Source organism: Mauremys reevesii, linkage group 3, assembly GCF_016161935.1.
Source record: "Mauremys reevesii isolate NIE-2019 linkage group 3, ASM1616193v1, whole genome shotgun sequence".
NCBI lineage: Eukaryota > Metazoa > Chordata > Testudines > Geoemydidae > Mauremys > Mauremys reevesii.
Genome location: NC_052625.1, coordinates 151,248,215 through 151,269,052, shown reverse-complemented (window position 1 = coordinate 151,269,052; position 20,838 = coordinate 151,248,215). Strand labels below are relative to the sequence as shown.

Sequence of the window (20,838 nt, the reverse complement as noted above, 5' to 3'; positions counted from 1 at the left end):
AACAGTGATTGTTATTTGCTGTGCTACACATTCCCTTGAAACTGACCTGGACTGGTGGTGGACTTAGGGCCAGATGCCACTGATATCAACTCTAAAATGCGCAAGGATTGGTTTAAGACAAGGATTTGGCTCATAGCATTATATCTCAACTCAGTTATTTTTAGAGTTCAGTACTAATAATTTCACACACATAAATAACATTACATACTTGTAAAGGCAGGTAGTAACAGACATCTCAGTTTAATATAGTAATACCACTTAGCATTTATACAGTGCTTCTCAGCAATAGATCAGTGCTCTCTGAAAGACAGATAAGTGGCACTATCATTATTTTACTGGTGAGAAAACTGAGGTACAAAGAGATGATTGGTAAGATTTTCAAAAGTGATTTAGGCTCCTAAGTTCCCAAGTCCTTTTAGAAGGTGTGATGTAGGCACCTAAATCACTGAGCTGTTTTTGAAACTGTTACCCGAAGTTATTTGAATAACGTCACACAATTAGTGGCAAAGATGGGAACAGAAATGAGGTCTCCTAAGTCCTTATCCACTGGCCCTTCCCCTTATGACAACTTTCGTGCCCATATATTTTGCCTTCAGAAGGAGGAGTGCAGTAGTTGCTGTGGAATACAAATACAGTTGCTCCCATGTGCTAACATCTAATCACCGAAGATTTGCTTCTTAACATATTACATTAAAAAAGTGGTATTAAGTCATGTGTCTTAAGGCATAAGTCACTGACTTCCCTGGAGCTACTCTGAATTTATACCAGTGTAGCAGAGAACAGAATTTGCACAGGGTCTATATATGTCCTTATATTGGGGTGAGGCACTCATCATTGTCAATTTTTTTCAGGGGTTTATATGGCAACTTATCTGAGACAACTAATAAGTCCCACAAGAATGATTACCATTTCCTCTGCACCACCTGTTGTTGGCACATAATATACTTTATACTGGCGAGGACTTCCTTCAGCATGATCCCATCGTACACTCAGTGTGCTGGTGGTTGGATCATACACCCGGAGGTTCTTTACGGTGTTGAGCGGCTCTGAAATACATCGAAAGCCCTGTCAGACTGCTGAAATCACACTCCCTCTCAGGCAAATTCACTACAATGAACACAGGGAATGAAGCACACGTGCTATGAAGGGAGGGGAGAAGATTTCAGATGTTTTTAAGTTGTAGGGTAGGGTGGTGGATTACACTCCAGAAGGTCCACACTATAAGACACACACACCCACACCCGCCAAAGCAAAACTAATCGATCTACTGATCTCCAGCACAAGGTATAAATGGTTTCACAGCCATTTGCTAACCATTGCCATTTGCCACCACAAACAGTTCTTTTACTTACTGGTCTTGCCCCTGCCTGTCATCCGTCCTCCTTCCCCATCCGCATACATAGACGATACAGTAATAGTGTATGGTGTGTCGGGCTGCAGCTTCTGTAGCACTACACTGTTCTGCCTCCCCCCTACCATGGTCTGGAGTAAGACAAAAATGAACCATTAAAATCACGTATTTACCAAGGCTCACTGCTGTAGTAAAGAATGTAAGTGTTTGATACACACAATAGAATCCTGCATAGACTACATGGGGCATTGCTCCTGTCATGATCAGAAAGCTCACTAATAAATTAAACAGTAATTATATTCAGTTCAGTGTGGTAAAATTCATTAAGGCTGGTTTTAAAAGACTACAGTAATACAAAGCCAGCATTTGTGAAAAGATTTCCAATCTTGTATATAACAATTAAATATCGACTTTCAATCTTTTTAGTGCCACTGTAGAGATATTTCTTCCCAGACAGCTCCTGATCCATAGCCCATCGAAATCAGCCTTTCCATTAACTTCAATGAGCTTTGGAGCAGGCATATCATGCCTATTGCTCAGGTGTATTTCAAGAAATGTATTTCAAGAAAATAACACTCTGTAGAGCTCTAAAACATAAATAATTGTATAATATTAAAATTATGGAATTCTAGCCTCACTTTCACACATTTCATTGCATGTTGATTCTAGAAATGTCCTAAACATTTTTGCTTTAATCCAAAAAATACAATAACCTTTCTACTTCAATTATACTTAGACAGTTAACCATGTGACTACAGTCCTTCTCAGACCACATAGGTAAAGATTTACGGTGACTTGAGAATGGCACCGTGCTAGCAGGCTCAATTTTCTTTCATTATGTGAAATCAGTGTTTTTATACAATGCTCAAAGTAGCCTAACAATCTTCTTATACAATTTGTACATTTTTAGCAGTCTACTGAATTCACATGTTTATGCCACAGAAATTAGAATCTGTTGAAAATGGAGAACTCCCAAAATGAGTAAGCATTTAGACATCTGGACATTTTACTGGAGTCCAGATGTTTTTAACCTAGTGCCCGCCCATCCACTGACATATTCTAAATTTCAGAGTAATCTACAATCTTTAGCGGAACAACCTTTAGCATATGCTAATGAAACAAGCAATCTAAATAACGGGTTTAAATCCTTATTACTTGTATATAGTTACTAAGGGCCAGAGTTTTAAAGGTGTTTAGGCACTTAGTAGGATTTTCGCAAGTTCCTAGGTGCCTTCCTAACTCCTGTTGGAAGTAAGGCACCCAGGAGCTTTTGAAAATACCACTATGTACCGATTTCCATCTTTAGGTGCCTAAATACCTTTACAAACGTGGCCCTAAGTCATTGGTATTGGCCCAGATCCTGGGGTGTGGCTTGAAACCACCTTTCTCTTCCCTGGTCATGGGGCTATTTGGCACCCGACCAATCTCTCAGAGCAACCTACAGCCTCTGTTTGAAAATTTGGCTTTGAAAGTTTTAGATGAGGTACTGATATAATCCAATAGTACCAGCAATTTAATCAAATACCTACACCAGAAAAGTAGTCAAGAAATTACTGTCATATGGCTGTCAATCATTAGCAAATACTGATTTTCTTGATCAATACACCGTGAATCCAAAAATTATATACATAATGTATTATATAATATAAATGTGAGGTTTGGAAAGGGCCACCTGGGTCATCACTAGTCCGATGGTTCTCAACATTTTTGTTCTGAGGAACACTCGCTAGGAGGAGGCCTCCTCAGGGGTGATCTCTTCTCCCAGTCCCATACAGCTTTGCTCTCCAAATGAGGGAGAATAATTGATCTAGTCCATCCCCTGCTTTGCTGGAGGACAGAGTATTCATAGATTTCTACAGAATGCCTCTTCTTGCCCTCTCACTTGAAAACCACCAGTTACAGATCACAGCCCCCTTGGCAAATTGTTCCCTGTTTAATTGACCTTATCACTGTTTTCTGTTATTTACTGACTTTTCACTATAGCTGCACTGACTGTTGAAAACACCCCCCCCCTTTTTTTGTTAATTCCTCACAGATATTTCTAGGCCTTTCTAACATATGTTGCTGCTTATTGACATTGGTTTGGGTTTTTAAAGAAACACATATTTCACATTTTAACTCAAATATATGCTGTTCATATAAAAGTAAACTTGGATGTGAAAACATCCAGCCAAATCTAAAGTAAATATTGCCTTGATATGCTTGTGAACATGTAGGCTCTCAGATTATTATATTGAGCCAAATGTTAGTGGCTTTCTTCTAAGGGCTTTGAATCCAATGGTAATCACCACAACAGTCTCATATTACAGAATAGAGCTGTTAGCCAACATGTATGTTATACATATTGCACACCATATCAATACGTATTACACACCACATTAATATTATATAAATTATAACATATATGAATGCTAACACAACCTTACCCTAAGTTTCATTAGGTTCACTCTTGCCCACTTATGTGAAGAGCTACCTTGCAAAGCTAAATGTGGTGTTTGCCATAAACCCTGCCAAAAATCAAGATACATGAGTGTTCTACCCTGGTACAAGGTAGGGAATGCCTTCATGGCCCAACCGGTTTTGAATGCTTGTTCAAAAACAAGAGATAAGGGGTATGCCATGGTATCAGAAAAACAAGGTAAAAAGCTGATTGGTGAATTTTAGTCTTGAGTGACACTGAGAATGTTTTTCACTTGTAAACAGGTCTACTATAAATATAGCTAGTTTGGGGGGAGTATTTGGGGAGCGCTTTCTGCATACTGTGAAAAGACACAATGCAAGAAACAGCTTGCTAGAAGAATTGGTAACCTAGTAACTCTTTCCTTTACTGTTACTGATTTTTAGCAATAGAACTGGCTAAATTTGGTTATTCTGAACATTTTTCATAATGAACCACAAGTGCAGACAATCAACTGGCCATGCTATTAATCAATAGGATTTGGTTTTGTTATTAGTAGCATACATTTCAGGTAAACTGGGTGACTAGGAGAGGGGCTGGATCAGTGGTTGCCCAACTGAGCTGTATGGACGACCAGTGGTGTACAGAGCACTAGCTGGTGGTCCATGGGAAGCTGATCACATGGTGCTGGCTGTCCTCCTTGTTTACAGAAGCCAAATCACATTAAAAGAAGCTAAACTACCTTCACTGCTTTCCTATTACTACTTTCTCACCTAAGCAATTGCTGTAGTTACCATAGAGATGTTACTTCTTCACTACTGGAATAGACGGTGGCCCACACTATCTTCAATTAGTCACCATGACACAGTCCCTCTATTAGCATGTGAACCACACAGTGAAAATCTCAGACAAGCCCTGGACTGGAAGACATTTGTGAATCACAGTTCTCCAGGACTTACATTTTGATATTTTTATTTGATTTGTACATATTTAAGGTAGAAATATAGCTAGTTTTACTTTATTATCTGATCTGTACAGCTAATGGGATGCAAGAAAATCTCAAGCAAATTGACTTTCCACATGGGCACTTTTTTTCCCCATAAAGAACATATTAGTTTGGAAATGTTATATTTAATACACAAATACACATATTTATTCTGAACATAAAGCTTCATCTAAAAATGCCCCTATTAATATCCGCACTGCTCTGATCTGAAACTAAATTGTTCTGACACACTAATCTTAAGAACTACATGGTCAAATTTGTTTTTAATGGTCTAATAATTATAGTCTTTAAAAATTAGTTACCGATTGTTCAGCACCATCCCCAGTTGTACGCTGGTAAGTGATCCTGTATCTCTGCACTCGGCCACTGGCTGGATCCCACTTTACAGTCAGGCTATTGGAAGTCGCATTGTACACCTGAAGGTTTCGTGGGCCGCTCTTTGGTGCTGATTTGAAGTTATTGAAGCACAGGGTAAGCACACAGTTCAAACAATGGGCCAAATTCTGTACTCGGATGTGAGCCAGGATGCCACTGGCTTCACTGAGCCAGGCATGTGCAGAATTTGGCCCAGAGTTTTCAAAATACAATCAAGAAGAGAATTTAACTGGAATGTTAGTAAAATAATGAAGTGTGAGTTAACCATATGTTTAGTATCATTCCAAATAAAAAAATACATTTATTAACAAGTTGAGATCATCATAAATATACTATTCAGTTTTAAATGGGAATTATGACTTCTTTAAATAACATGAAACCTGATAATTCAGGTTCTTACCTTGTGTTGTTGGACGTATTGCAGGTACTAGGAAAAAGCACAAGAATTTTTTAGAAGTACTGCCTTTTATTCTAATTTAATAGCTAATAATAATAATAATAAGGGTTGTTGATTAATTGCAGTTTACTCATACGATTAACTAAAAAAAATTAATCGCGATTTTAAAAGTTAATCACGATTAATTGCAGTTTTAATTGCACTGTTAAACAATAGAATACACATTGAAATTTATTAAATATTTTGGATGTTTATCTACATTTTCATATATATTGTATTCTGTGTGGTAATTGAAATCAAAGTGTATATTATTTTTATTATAAATATTTGCACTGTAAAAATGATAAACAAAAGCAATAATATTTTTAAATTCACCTCATACAAGTACTATAGTGCAATCTCTTTGTCGTGCAAGTGCAACTTACAAATGTAGTTTTTTTGTTACATAACTGCACTCAAAAACAAAACAGTGTAAAATTTCAGAGCCTACAAGTCCACTAAGTCCTACTTCTTGTTCAGCCAATCGCTAAGGCAAACATTTATGGGAAATAATGCTACCCTCTTCTTATTTACAATGTCACCAGAAAGTGAGACACTTTTGTAGCCAGCATTGCAAGGTATTTATGTGCCAGATATGCTAAGCATTCATATGCCCCTTCATGCTTCGGCCACCATTCCAGAGGACATGCTTCCATGCTGATGACACTCATTTAAAAAATAAAACATTAATGAATTAATTTGTGACTGAACTCCTTGGGGAGAATTGTATGTTCCCTGCTCTGTTTTACCTATATTCTGCCATACATTTCATGTTATAACAGTCTTGAATGATGACCCAGCACATATTGTTCATTTTAAGAACACTTCCACTGTAGATCTGACAAAACGCAAAGAAGGTACCAATGTGAGATTTGTAAAGATAGCTACAGCACTCGACCCCAGGTTTAAGAATCTGAATTGCCTTCCAAAATCTGAGTGGGATGAGATGTGGAGCATGCTTTCAGAAATCTTAAAAGAGCAACACTCCAATGTGAAAACTACAGAACCTGAACCACCAAAAAAGAAAATCAACCTTCCGCTGGTGGCATCTGACTCAAATAATGAAAATGAACATGCATCTGTCTGCACTGCTTTGGATTGTTATTGAGCAGAATCTGTCAGCAGCAACAACGTGTGTCTCCTGGAATGGTGGTTGAAGCATGAAGGGACATCTGAATCTTTAGAGCATCTGGCACATAAATATCTTGCAACGCCAGTGCCATGCAAATGCCTGTTCTCAGTTTAAACAAGAAGTGGGCAGCATTTTCTCCTGCAAATGTAAACAAACTTGTTTGTCTGAGCAATTGGCTGAACAGGAAGTAGGACTGAGTGGACTTGTAGGCTCTAAAATTTTACATTTTTATTTTTGAATGCAGTTTTTTGTATATAATTCTACATTTGTAAGTTTAATGTTCAAGAGATTGCACTACACTACTTGTATTAGGTGAATTCAAAAGTACTATTTCTTTTTTTTTTTACAATGCAACTACTTGTAATAAAAATAAGTATTAAGTATAAAGAGCACTGTACACTTTGTATTCTGTGTTGTAATTGAAATCAATATATTTGAACATCTAGAAAACATCCAAAAAGATTTAAATAAATGCATTCTATTATTGTTTAACAGTAGGATTAAACATGAGATTAATCACAATAAATTTTAATCACTTGACAGCCCTAATAATAATAATAATTAATAACACACATTATCCCTTTTAGGGAATTGATTACTTACATGTCCGCTCACTGCCAATCAAGTCATCACTTTCAGATTCATCAGGATAGATGGCAGTAACTGAGACATCATATAGGGTGTCTGGGTTCAGATTTTCAAAAACCAGAGAATTTTCATCACCATTTAGGATGGTCTGGTGGTGGGAGGAAAGAAAGGAGATAACTGTACATTTTTCTTTACCTTGTGAGATATTAGTTGGCTGCAAATATTAGATCAGATCCTGAAAGCCTCTCCACATGCAATTCCCACTGAAGGGTTTCCAAGACTGAGGCCATTCACGAATTTAATTTCAGATTAAAAGTACTGCTGTGATAGCATCCTAAAGAAAACTACATGTTGACTATTCATTCCTACCTCCTGCTTTTCTGTTCCACCATAGGGTCCCCAGGTGATTCTATAGAGAGCCACATCTGGAGCTCCATGGTCCCAAGTGCCTCTGAAACTTTGCTTTGTTACGTCTGTGAGTCTGAGATTGACTGGTGCTGGTACAGGCACTATTATGAAGAAAGGAAAAATACTTAAACAAACAAACAAACAAAAGATACAGCCTATAAACTAAGAATAATCACAACCACAAAGCTCCATTAATAAACAACTTTCTATGCAACAGAGTATGCTCCCAGACACATTTCCAATGACTTTAATATAAATTGTAGTGTTACTCAGCAGTTATACAGAGCAATTTGTATTTCATAGGGCCAGGTCCTCAGCTATTATAAACTCGCACAGCTCCATTGACTTCAGTAGAACTACACCAATTCATAGCAGCTGAAGTTCTGGAACATAGATTTCCCAGAAGGTATAATTATGACCATCTAGTCTGAGCTCCTGCATAAATAATCCTTAGAACTTCACCCAAGAATTCCTGCACTGAACCCAATATCTTGTGGCTGAACACTTTCCCTGTTTTTTCTGTCACTGACAAAAAATCTGCTAGGTTAAAAAACTTTTCAGTATCAGCCTTCTTTTCCCTGTATAAGGGCAGAGGGCTGTCCCATTTTACAGATGAGGAAACTGAGAGAAAGAGTGGCTTATGCAACGCCACACAGTTTATTAATGCAAAACTGGGAACAGAACTCATATGTCCTGATTCCTAATGCTATGCCTTATCCACTAGATAGCTTCAGAAGTTGTATAGGTCCCAGAGGGCAGAATTCTGCCCTCTAAGCATCCTACCTAATAAGAAGAATTTAGAATTCTCAAACTGAAGGTTAGGAAATGGATTAAATGATATTGCTGCCTAAATTCTATAATAATATGCAGCACATTTTGCTTAAACAGAATCTAAGAAAACATATTTAATAGCAGAGTTAAATTAAATATTCCCACAACTTACAAGTGGTAGCTTTAGCAGCTACTGGCATAGATTCTCCTTCGTCATATACTGCAACGAGTTGTAGATCATACAGAGTTTGTGAGAGAAGACTAGAAAGAACTGTGCTCGTTTTTGATTTATCAACTTCCACCTAGGAACAAAAATAAAGGCAGAAGAATTGTAAATTGACACACAGTTAAGTTTCTGTCCCTATACATGCACATTAATATACTGTAGTCATTGCTACAACAAAAAAGACGAAGATATTCTGGGATAATTTTGCATTCCTTTTGGGGGTGCAATTTGTACCTACATTGTTGCACCTGCACTTGAACTGTGGGTGCAAATCTGGGTACTCATACCTCTGACTACCAGACTGTAGGTGAAAAATAAGTCGTTTAAGCAGCAAGTACTGTAACTGGCACCTAGAGTTAACTTCAAGAAACCAGGGCCTGATGAAATATATTGTAGAGTACTCAAGGAGCAGACAGAGGCAATATTTAAGCCATTAGCAATTATCTTAAAAAAGTCATGGAAGACAAGAGAGATTCCAGAGGACTGGAAAAGGGCAAATATAGTGACAATCTATAAAAAGTGGAATAAGGACAGCCCCGGGAATTACAGACCAGTCAGCTTAACTTCAGCACCCAGAAAGATAACGGAGCAAACAATTAAGTAATCAATTTGCAAACACCTAGAAGATAAGAAGGTGATAAGTAACAGTGAGCATGGATTTGTCAAGAACAAATCGTTTCAAACCAACCTAAAAGCTTTCTTTGACAGGGTAACAAGCTTGTGAATGGGGGGAAGCAGTAGATGTGGTATATCTTGACTTTAGTAAGGCTTTTGATACTGTCTTGCATCACCCCATAAAAAACCTAGGGAAATACAACCTATATGTACCTACTATGAGGTGGGTGAATAATTGGTTGGAAAGTAGTTCTCAGTGGTTCACAGTCAAGCTGGAAGGGCATACCAAGGGGGATCCTGCAGGGATCAGTTCTGGGTCCGTTTCTGGGTCCGGTCAATATCTTCATCAATTATTTAGATAATAGCATAGAGAGAGTACAGTTATAAAGTTTGTGGATAATACCAAGCAGGGAGGGGTTGCAAGTGCTTTGGAGGATATGATTAAAATTCAAAATGATCTGGACAAACTGGAGAAATGGTCTGAAGTAAATAGGATGAAATTCAATAAGGACAAATGCAAAGTACTCCACTTAGGAGGGAACAATCAGTTGCAAACATACAAAATGTCCCTAGGAAGGAGTACTGCAGAAAGGGACCTGAGGGGTCACAGTGGATCACAAGCTAAATATGAGTCAACAGTATAACACTGGCAAAAAAGCGTACATCATTCTGGGATATACTAACAGGAGTGATGTAAGCAAGACACAAGAAGTAATTCTTCCACTCTACTCTGCTCTGATTAGGCCTCAACTGGAGTATTGTGTCCAGTTCTGGGCACCACATTTCAGGAAGGATGTGGACAAATTGGAGGAAGTACAGAGAAGAACAACAAAAATGATTAAAAATCTAGAAAACATGAGCTATGATGGAAGATTGAGAAAAATTGGGTTTTTTAGTCTGGAGAAGAGAAGACTGAGAAGGGCCATGATAACCATTTTCAAGTACATAAACGATTGTTATCAGGTGGAGGGAGGAAAATTGTTCTCTTCAACCTCTGAGAATAGAACAAGAAGCAATGGGATTAAATTGCAGCAAGAGAGGTTTAGGTTGGTCATTAAGAAAAGCTTTCAAACTGTCAGGGTAGTTAAACACTGGAATAAATTGCATAGGGAGGTTGTGCAATCTCCGTCATTGGAGGTTTTTAAAAGCAGCTAGACAAACATCTATCAGGGATGGTCTAGATAATACTTAGTCCTTCCATGAGTGCAGGGGATTGGACTAGAAGACCTCTCAAGGTTCCTTCCAGTCCTACAATTCTATGATTATCCATGTACAATAATGCAGATGCAAATTGCACCTGCAAAAAGAGCCTCGGCCCTTTTGACAATGTACTTTATTGTCAGGTTTCCAGTAACAGCTAAGTCATTACACTAAGTTATGTTCCCTCAGTACAAATATGGACACCCTGTTATATCACTCAGTGCAAATGGCTCTAGGGGTGCAATTGTGTGCTGTGCCTCCTGGAAGAGCAACACATGCAGCTGCAGTCCAGGGCCACAGGGGACTAAAATGGCTTGAAGCCACCTTCATGCCCTCCTGACTTTGAGGTGTTCCAAGGGTGGTGTAGCCACTCTTAGAAAGCCTGAAGGATTGACTAAGTTACCTCAGCCCATCTTTGGCTGTCTATGGGCAGCAGGGCCACACAGAATGTCCAGTGCTTGCTGCACAGGAATTTTCCTTTGGCCAGCTAAGGGGCTTTTCCAGTTCCTTTGTAGAACCAAGGGGATCAGGGGGAGAATTCCAATCCAAGCTTGTAAAGCTTCCAAGATGTCAGTACCCTTTTAATGATATTGCAGCTGCCAAGAGCTGATGTTCTCTGTTTTTACTACCTGTTTCTAATATTATATTTCAGCTTCTTACAGTAAAACAATCTTCAGTTACTTGCTAAAATGCTTTCCACCTACCTCTTTTGGTTCATCTCCCAAAGTTGTTTTGTATCTCAGTAGGTATTTGCGGACTTTTCCTGGGGCAGGATCCCAAATGACATTCATGCTGCTGTGAGTAATGTCTCTAACCCTCAAGCTTTTGGCTCCAGCTAAAGGTACTGTAAAATAGGAACCATAATATACAACTACTATTCTCAAACTGGAAAAGAAACTCTTTTCACATCTTTTTTTGTTAAAGAAAAAAAGCCAAAAACTTATCAAAGGGAATCCCTGTTTTGGCCACCAGATGAGTCATTTCAACAAATTATCCAGTCCCCAGAATAGCTGAAGACCTGTACTCTGCTCATGTTGGTGATTTCAAAATTACTCAATATTGGCTGGAAAAGGCCCAGAGCCTCTTATAAACATAATTTCAATGCCATTTAAAGGAGGTTGGTTTAATTAGAAAGTACAGGTGATGCCATTTTAAATAAACACCATTTCAAATGTATTTATTGTTTTTAAATAAGCCTTTTGGCACCCAAATCCTAGTTGTTATATTTAGGTGAACAGTTCCACTGAACTCAGTGATGTGCGTAAAGCAAGCAGAATTTGGCTTTTAGTAGCTACAGGTAATGAGAGATAGTCCAACTTTTCCTCTACCTTTAGCCTTCTTCCACTTTAATTGTTAAAATACTAAATCTTTTTGAAACAGGTATAAGTGGGCTCACAATAAAATAAATCCACTGTAATCTGCTGTTTGCAAGTTGTTAGCCAAATTGCCCTTCCTTTATCAAGCTCCCATGAGCTTGGAGGGGAAGCCATATTGGTGTTTTTTTAAATTAGTTCATTCTCAGTTGAAGTAGCTTTATGACCCTTCAAAACCCTTGCAATGATGAAAAATCCATACTTAGATAAAACAATTGACAAAAAGTGACAAAATAAATGGCCCGCTCCTCCACCCACCCATCGCTGCTAAAATATAATGTAAGTTAGATATTACCGATACAACAAAAAGCAAAGCAAGAATTCAAGAAGCCCTTACATGTCACTTCCTGAGTGATGAGTGGATCACTGCTGAGATCGCCAAACTCTGCATGAATAGTTAAAGTGTAGGCAGTATTGGGGATGAGGTCTACCAGCTGAACATCATTCACCGTTGACCCAACGCGCATCTGCACGTGAAAGAAAGATGCAGGTGTTGAAAAATAAAAGTGAGCAGAAAGAAAAAAGCAATGATTTAATTAAAAGAGAACTTTGTTTCCAAGATTTACACTACATTTACAACTTCCTGACTGATGTCATTGTATATAATACTCCAGTAAATGTGCTGCACTTCATAAATACCTGCCAGACTTTTTCTTACTATTATGAGATACCCTTGAAAATCCAAGAGCTTTTTGTGGGGATCCAGAGGGGAGAGACAAGTTACAGAGAACTAAAGGTAACTTTCCACACCTCTTTTTCTACAGCTGGTATTGTGGCATTGAGAGGTTCATACAATAACCGATAACCAGTAGCTCCCCTGAGAGGTTCCCATCTCACTCTCATGGAAGTCGATCCAATGTCATAAGCATTCAGGTTTCTGATTGTAGGGATTGGCACTGTGAAAATATGAAATTATTCATTTTATTCAATCACGTTATTTATTACTTTTCCGCCTACTCCACCACCTTTTAGCATTACACAGCATCCAGCAGTACTATAGAGAATAGGTCACTTGGGAATAAGGAGGTATAGGGTTAATGAAATAGGGAATCCATAGATTTTGTTGTTGTAAGTGGTGATTAACTTAAAGAATTAGTAACAGTCATATCTTTTTTAATGTGTCCAGTGATTTTCTGTCATAACACTAATTTTCAAAACTTTAACATTCCCTTCCTAAAGGACAAAGCTGCATTTTGAAGTGTATATTAAGATTCTTGAATATTCTAAGGTTCTACCTTAATTAATATTAAATGTTGATTATCAACTCCAAACATAGCTGGCTTCTGGATTTGTACATATAAAGGGAACATTTTTGTATCTATTTTCTTTACTCTGTTATACATTTTTCTTACTCTGTAAAAAACTACACGAACAGTAAAAAAAAAATCACCTCAAATTTTAAAGCACTAATGTGAATAAATTAATTTGGAATTTATGACCTGCCTAATGTATGTAGAGCAATCACATATGACAGAAGGGAATTGCTAAATGATCAACATTTTGACAGGCTCAGGATGCCACTCTATCTTGCACTCAGTAACAACATACATATTATCAATCATTTGAACAGCTGATAATGGAAACATGAGCCAATCTATGCCCGTAAGCACGAAACTGATGTAATTGCTCTGAACCAGGCACACATTAATGCTGAAAAATCAGAGTCAGTTTGAGACAACATTTCGGCTGCCTGGAGCAAGAATGATCTGTGTAATATGGAGGTTGCACAGGTTGAATGAAGGCGTGTATTTGACAACTTCTGAAACATAGTCCTTGAGGTTATAAGTTGTTTCTTGGAATGTTTCGCCAGGGCTCTGGCCCAAGAGGACTAGTAGAGCAGTGTCTTTATGAGTTTGGAAGGAAGCCAGAGTCAGGGCAGACAATTTCCACCCTGCCGCTGTCTCTTATGGCCACAACTTTCCAGGCATGTTTATATGGGCAACTCAAAGGACCAAACTACCATTTTATGTTGTCAAGAAGTATTGCAATAATAAGTGTTCTACTGAGGGACTATCATTGGTGTCACACCAGTTGTTAAACACATTGATCATACTGGAATTCTAACTTACAAGTTGTTTCTGTGCCACTTAGAGGTTCACTGCTTTCATCTTCTACCACAGAGAACACTTGAACAATATATTCTGTTTCAGGTTTCAGGTTCTTCAGAACTGTAGTAGTTTCCGCTCGATTTACATAAAACTACACAAAAATAAAAGCAATGTTAATTTCATTTACCAAAGTCATCTTCAGTTTTGCTGCATATTACTCTTGCATCAGTGAAGTTACACTATAAATAAATTCATCCCTTAGTCTTCTGCATGTTTAGTTTTTCAGTATTCTGCCTCCATTATGTCTGAAAAAGCAAGTTGTAGGGATTTAGGCAGACATATGTTTTCAATAGGGATACACACGTGTAACAGTGTACAATAGATTAAAAGGACTCCCTGTTATCACAGGTGGCATTTATGCTACCCAGTGGTTCTCAAACTTTTGTACTGGTGACCCCTTTTAGACAGCGAGCCTCTGAGTACATTAAAAACGCTTTTAACATATTTAACACCATTATAAATGCTGGAGTCAAAGCGGGGTTTGGGGTGGAGGCTGACAGCTTGTGTGACCCCCAATGTAATAACCTCACAACCCTCTGAGGGGTCCCAACCCCCAGTTTGAGAACCTCTGTGCTACACATCATTTGGTTGAATGGGGAACATGCTTGGAAATGTAATTCAAATTCTTCCTCCCTGTTTTGGAAATAGAATATAGACAGTATGGCACCATGGAAAATTGAGACTGTATAGCACATGTACTGTATGCAGTGATATTAGCAACAAGGATCAACCAAAAACAAGCAGAAAGTCTTCAGAATAAAATGCCACTGGATAAGCAAGGTATAAAGTCAACATGTGCCAGAATGGCTACCACCTGCCCTAACCAAAGGACAAATCCTGAAGAAAGGGCTAGTTTAGGCTGAGTCATATCTGAGTATGGATTTAACAGTCTTGACCCTAACTTTGACCCTAACCTAAATACTGTCTCACAACCTGTAGAGCCCACTATCCCTCTTGCTTTCAACCATGACCCAGAATAAGGTGTACTAAAGGACCACTATTTCTAGTTGCTGATATGGTCAGAGAGTTTTCATGAACGGACTTGATTAAAGGAACATATGACTATGGATGTTTGAACCAATGGGCATTACTAGGAAACATAGACAAGTATTTTCTAAGGTATATTAAACTCCAAGTTTCATAATTTTAAAATATCCAAGATCATCTGTAGTATGAACCTCATTTCTGTCAGGTTTTTGAAACACAAAGCAAAAAGAATGTAACTTGCTATTTGTGGCCAGGAATATATCCCTTTTGTAAGATGCCTCCAGGCTCTTTGAGACAGAAGTCCTTTCTCACCCCACACCACTCCACACATAATCAGTATTCTTTCAGATTAACACAAACCTTAAATTGGTACCATGCTGTCTTGGCAGAATCTAGATGAGAGAAACTTCAATATGAAAGAGTCTGTGGTTCATACAGATAAGATTGGAACAGAGACTCCAGGTACTAACCTGCTGAGGTGGGCCTCCAGAAACAGGGTAGTATTCAACCCTGTATCTATCCACGCTCTCAACAGGTGCAGTCCACGTCACTCTGAAAGAACGAGGTGTCACCTCAGAAGTCACCAGGTTGGAGGGAGATGACAAACCACCTACAGCATTGAAACAAATAAAGGAAGATGCTCATTAATAAGGAAGCTTGCCAACGATAGGAATGAAACTCAGAATAATACACAAGTTCAACTGCTTTGAAAAAAATATTTACTGCTGCTCTTTGGTGGTATTTCTGAAATGAAGCCTCACATCACCGGGGGAGCCCTTACAACAGCAATGACAATGATAGCCCAGCACCACGTCATTACGTGGCTCTGGGGGCAGTAGCCTTCCTAACAGACCTATGCAAATTCCTTCTCCTTCCTACCCCACCCCGAACACTAACATTTGATAGGGAGAACCCTCATCTTGAGGGGCTCTTTTTCCATGCTAAGCTTTGCTTCTGAGCTGTAAGCCAGCCAGATTTCACATTTCAACAGTGAAGTCCTATTAAAACTCTTCCCGGGTTGCGTAACTGTCAGTCAGCCAGCGAAGAACCTTTCCCTCTGACCCCCCATGTAAGGGGACACACATCAAACAACATCTTTTCCACATGCCTGACCCTGGGAAGAAGGCAGGCTTAGACAGCCACATAATGCTGGTGGAGGCAAAACACAGTTGTTATCTCAGGTGGCCTACACAGCTTCTTTAGGTCAGTAGCTGAAACAGCAGATTGATTTGACAGTTCCGAGTCAGCAATGGAAATGAATTTTCAGGCCAAGGTATTAAAGCACATAAACTGGGAGAGGATGAATTTGATTGAAAAGGAAGACGTACCTGGGCCTTTTACACTATTACATAGATTAATCGTTAAGTCATCAACAATATTAGCGAGGAAGGAGAAATCAGCAACGTTGTAAACATGGGTATCATCTGGATCTGTTGCAATCTGCTTCAACTCATTTTCATCCGCATTTTTAATACCTTAAATACACGACACATAAACAAGACTTAAATCAAGTGTAATACAGCTAAGCCCCCCGCACTGAAACACATCATTTCGATCGCATTCCATGGATTCAAGTGCATTACTACTGATCTATTATGTTTTAAAAAGCATCTCTACATTCAATTTCTCTTCATACAGTACTTACCAATCGCATAAAGTTCCACTCCCTCATCCCTGAGTCTCTTTGAAGGAGCCACTATATCGTCTTGTGATTTGCCATCAGTGATGAGGACACCGATTTTGTGAGCTTTAGGCCTCAATCCGACTTCTGGTTTGAAATTGTCTTTTAGGATGAAACTCAAAGCCATTCCTAATGTGACATAAAGAGGCAACTTGTGAGCACTGTATACTATTACAAATATACCTTACTGGCAAACAAATATATTTCACCATAGCCATCACTGACCACATCACTCCCCTGTTTACATCCTTTCAAGGGCTGCCCATCATCTTCCACATCAAATTCAAGCTTCTCATCCTCCCCTACCAGGTCCTGCACCACCTCTGCCCTTGCCAACATCTCTGTTCCCCATTCTTCCTCCTCTCCCTTTTATGATAGAATCATAAACTTCAAGTTCAGAAGGGACCATTATGATCATCTAGTCTGACCTCCTGCACAACGCAGGCCACAGAATCTCACCCACCCCCTCCTGTATCAAACCTGTGTCTAAGCCATTGAAGTTCTCAAATCATGGTTTAAAGACTTCAAGGTGCAGAGAATTTTACAGCAAGTGATAGCCTTCCCTCCTGCCAAAATCCCCACCACCCCACCCCTTTTTTATCTCCACACTTGTTTTCATGCTGCCCCTTGTGCATTGAATTGCCTTCCCCTCTTTTCATAGGCCAAATTATTTCATCCATCACATTCCTTATCCACCCAAATTCTCCTCCATCAAATCCCTCCTTAAAACACACTCTATTGAGAACCCTTTCCTTTGAATGATAACCTCAGCAAGATTTCCCTAACACCTCAAGCTTATACCATCACCTTCCGTATTATAATATGTCTGAACAGTTTTAGTCATGTCGAAACTAGACTGGAAGCACCTTTGGGCAGGGAATTTTTTTATGATGCACAGTGCTGAGCTAATTGATAATACTGACCAGATAATTTATGGCAGTTAACGGAATATTTTTAAATATAGCTCAAGGAAAACTAAGGGAATGTAACGTACCTGTTAGAGTATTGCCTCCTTTGTATGGTAAGTTGGCCACAGCATCTAGTAAACTCTGTTTGGAACCGTAAGTATTTAGGTGCCATTCTGTTCTGGGATCTCCACTATACTGAGCAAGCGCTGAAAAAGCCATTATCACTCAGTTACTACACTGTTATGGAACAGTTATGTGCCCAGGCCCCTTTTGTATCTGCAAGACTTACCAATCTGCACTTTATCAGGACCAATATCAAAGACTTCAACAATACGAGCAATGAAGTTCCTGACTGTTTTAAAATTTGGTCTCCCGATACTCCATGAGCCATCCACCAGCAGCACAATATCAGCTTCTGCTCTGGTAATACACTCCAAGCCTGCCACACCAACCAGAAAAAAAAATACTTTATCCATATTAATCCATGCAGGTAATTTATTTTCTTCTGCCCTCTTCTACACTACATGATATACACTGAATTGACTTACTGTCTGAAGTACCTCTAGCATTATCCACTGATGCTCTGTGGCCTGTCAACAACAGCTACTGATCCACTATTCATGAATTATTTCACTAGTACAAGATTTATTAATTTCCTCATACACACATCCCTCCCAGAGGGACCTCTTCTGACGTGTCAGAATTAATGAACATGCTTTTCCCTACTATGATAGGCTTTACCTAGCTTGATCTTTATTAATGGAAAATACATTTATTTCAGATTCCTGAGGGAACAGAAGTTTAAGCTAATAACTAATCTGGCAGTGGGATTGCCCTATATTTTGAACGAACTAAACACAAAAATTAAAATATGTGAGCATTTTCAATTGATCCAGATTTACATTATTTTAGTCTAGAATCAGGGGCTAAACTAATGTCCTGTTTTCAGTTATACACTGGAATAATTAGTATATATCATTAACATATTCAGGTAAGCAACATCACTCAACTTGTAGAGAAATAAAATAAATTAATATAGATGGTGCAGAAGTTTGCACATGTAAAACAAGAAAGAGAGAACATAATTTAGAAGAAGATATGCAAACAAATACACAAGTCAGGAGATACAGAAATGACAAAAACAAACATTTATACAAAGCTGCAATGTTTTGAAAAGGAAGAAAGTTATCTCAGATACCCTCAGTTTACAAACTATGGAATAAAAATATGAAAAATTTCAGTTTCATCATATTAGAAATCACAGAACGTTTATACAAAGCAGAAAGATACAAGTATTTAAATGATCTTATTATCAGTCATTTGAAAAAAAGAACACTTGTTCTCTCTCTTTTCCAGGAGATTGAGTTACCAGCTGCAAATTTTCTGGCTTCTTGCCATCATAGCTTCTGGTCTTTATATGGAAGAAATCCCATTGAGAAAAATCGGCCAAACTCATCACAGTTGAAAGACATTGTGATTTCATCTATGTTCCACATAATTGATCCAATACTGTAGACTCCTAACTACTCGATGTACCTGAGGGTTTAAAATCATGATCCTCTTCTGCATAGAAAATATAGATCTAGTCTTTAATCAGGACAATACAAATAGTTTGTGGAGTAGAGTTTAAGTAAAATCTTGTTAGATCAAAACTGTGCATGCATATGTTCACCAACGAAGCTTCATGTACCTTTAACCAATTAAATTACTTTGGCTTTTACTTTTCTTCCAACTCCCATAATCCCACACCTGAAAGTTCTAGCAAAGGCACTATATCTTTATTAATTTTTGTTATTTTAATAAATATATAGGATACCACTGCATACAGAATTTACTTTCCCAGCTATAAATATCATTTTTCACAGTAACCATGATTTTAGTCCATGCATTACTAAAACAGCTTAGCTTACTGTATATTACATTGTAGGAAGGAATGGTAGCTGCAGTAACATAAATATAATAAATATGCCTGGTGCAATTATTTTTCTGCCAGAATTACTAGTTTCTCTCCCATTTCACTGGTAGCATGCTGCTATGCCACCTTTCTCAATTTTACCCTCTAGTATTAGCTAGAGTTTCTGGACAAGGTCAGTAAATTCTCTTAGGCACTATATTTCAGGCATACCATTTTTCTAGTTCCACATAGGTAAACACCTCTTCAAATCCAGCAACCACTGTTAAATAACATTTGTAATTGCAAACAGGTTTTCTGCCTACCTGTTGCAAAAAAGGGAGCTGTGTACTTCAATTTTTGGCAATCCAAAAATAGTTTAAAACCTACTTACTGAAGCACATCATCAGCATTTTCTAACTGCTGTTGATAAATGTTATATAAACGAGTATTATTTTTCCATAACATGGTGCTCAAAGAGGGCATTGAATAAAAAAGAGTATCTTTTAAAAAGCTAGGAAAAAAAGAAATTATGTTTTCCTGAATATCATGTTTGGCAGCCAAAAGTAGGTTTTTATCAAATTAATTTCTGAGAGACCTTTGACAGGGGTTAGGATAGACTTCTACAGTAGATACTCAGGGCCAAACCCTCTGTCCCTCTCTGCGGGGCATGCCAGGCCTGAAATGGAGAAGAAATGCCATGGTTCGCACAAGCACAGTAGGGTAAAGGGAAGCAGAGGTCCCTCGCAAACATGTTTTTCAGTCCTTACACCAACTGGAGCTCAACTCCAGGCAGGGGCACTGGAACAATTTGTATAGTGGGGGTGCTGGGAGCCATTGAACCAAACCATAAACCCTGTATATGATGGAAACCACTTCAAGCCAGGGGGTGCAGCAGCACCCATGACTGCAGGGGTATGGGGGCAATCGTGGGCAATATGAGGCAATCCAGATACACAGGCCCAACACCACACACAGGGAGAGTAGCTGCCTTGACCATTATTGTTCCTCAGTCCTGTGCACAATACCCCAGGGGTGAAATTCATCCCTGTGCAATCAGCAAACAAAAGGCCTATGCCCACTTATGACCTATTTTCAGGATGCTAAGTGGTGGATAGGCCCTGTTCTGGCTCTCTGTGCAGAGGTGTATTTCACCCTGTGTGCATAACTCACTTATGAGGGCAGCATTCTCTGATCAAGCATTTGGCCCTGTATGCATGAAATTAGGCATGTATAGCTTCTAAATACAGTGAACTTGGTCTCGACTAATCAGCACTGCTTAACAGTAGTGACCCTTTAATAAAAGTGGAAGAGAACTGTACTCATGAATTTAGGCATACTTGAGGATGCAGGTTTTACTATTCATCAAACCCTGTAAATAAAT

The 20,838-nt window shown here is 38.6% G+C and overlaps 1 protein-coding gene across 1 annotated transcript in view; it reads right to left on the bottom strand.

The window, feature by feature from the left end:
- COL12A1 (collagen type XII alpha 1 chain) overlaps positions 1-20,838 on the bottom strand; it is a 135,616-nt gene that overhangs the window by 58,212 nt on the left and 56,566 nt on the right. The window contains 16 exon segments of the mRNA XM_039529916.1: positions 907-1,046; positions 1,353-1,482; positions 5,058-5,200; positions 5,531-5,557; positions 7,302-7,434; positions 7,656-7,795; positions 8,638-8,767; positions 11,211-11,350; positions 12,217-12,346; positions 12,630-12,775; positions 13,949-14,078; positions 15,445-15,584; positions 16,303-16,449; positions 16,620-16,784; positions 17,650-17,769; positions 17,853-18,002. Coding sequence (XP_039385850.1) covers positions 907-1,046; positions 1,353-1,482; positions 5,058-5,200; positions 5,531-5,557; positions 7,302-7,434; positions 7,656-7,795; positions 8,638-8,767; positions 11,211-11,350; positions 12,217-12,346; positions 12,630-12,775; positions 13,949-14,078; positions 15,445-15,584; positions 16,303-16,449; positions 16,620-16,784; positions 17,650-17,769; positions 17,853-18,002 — 2,111 coding nt within the window.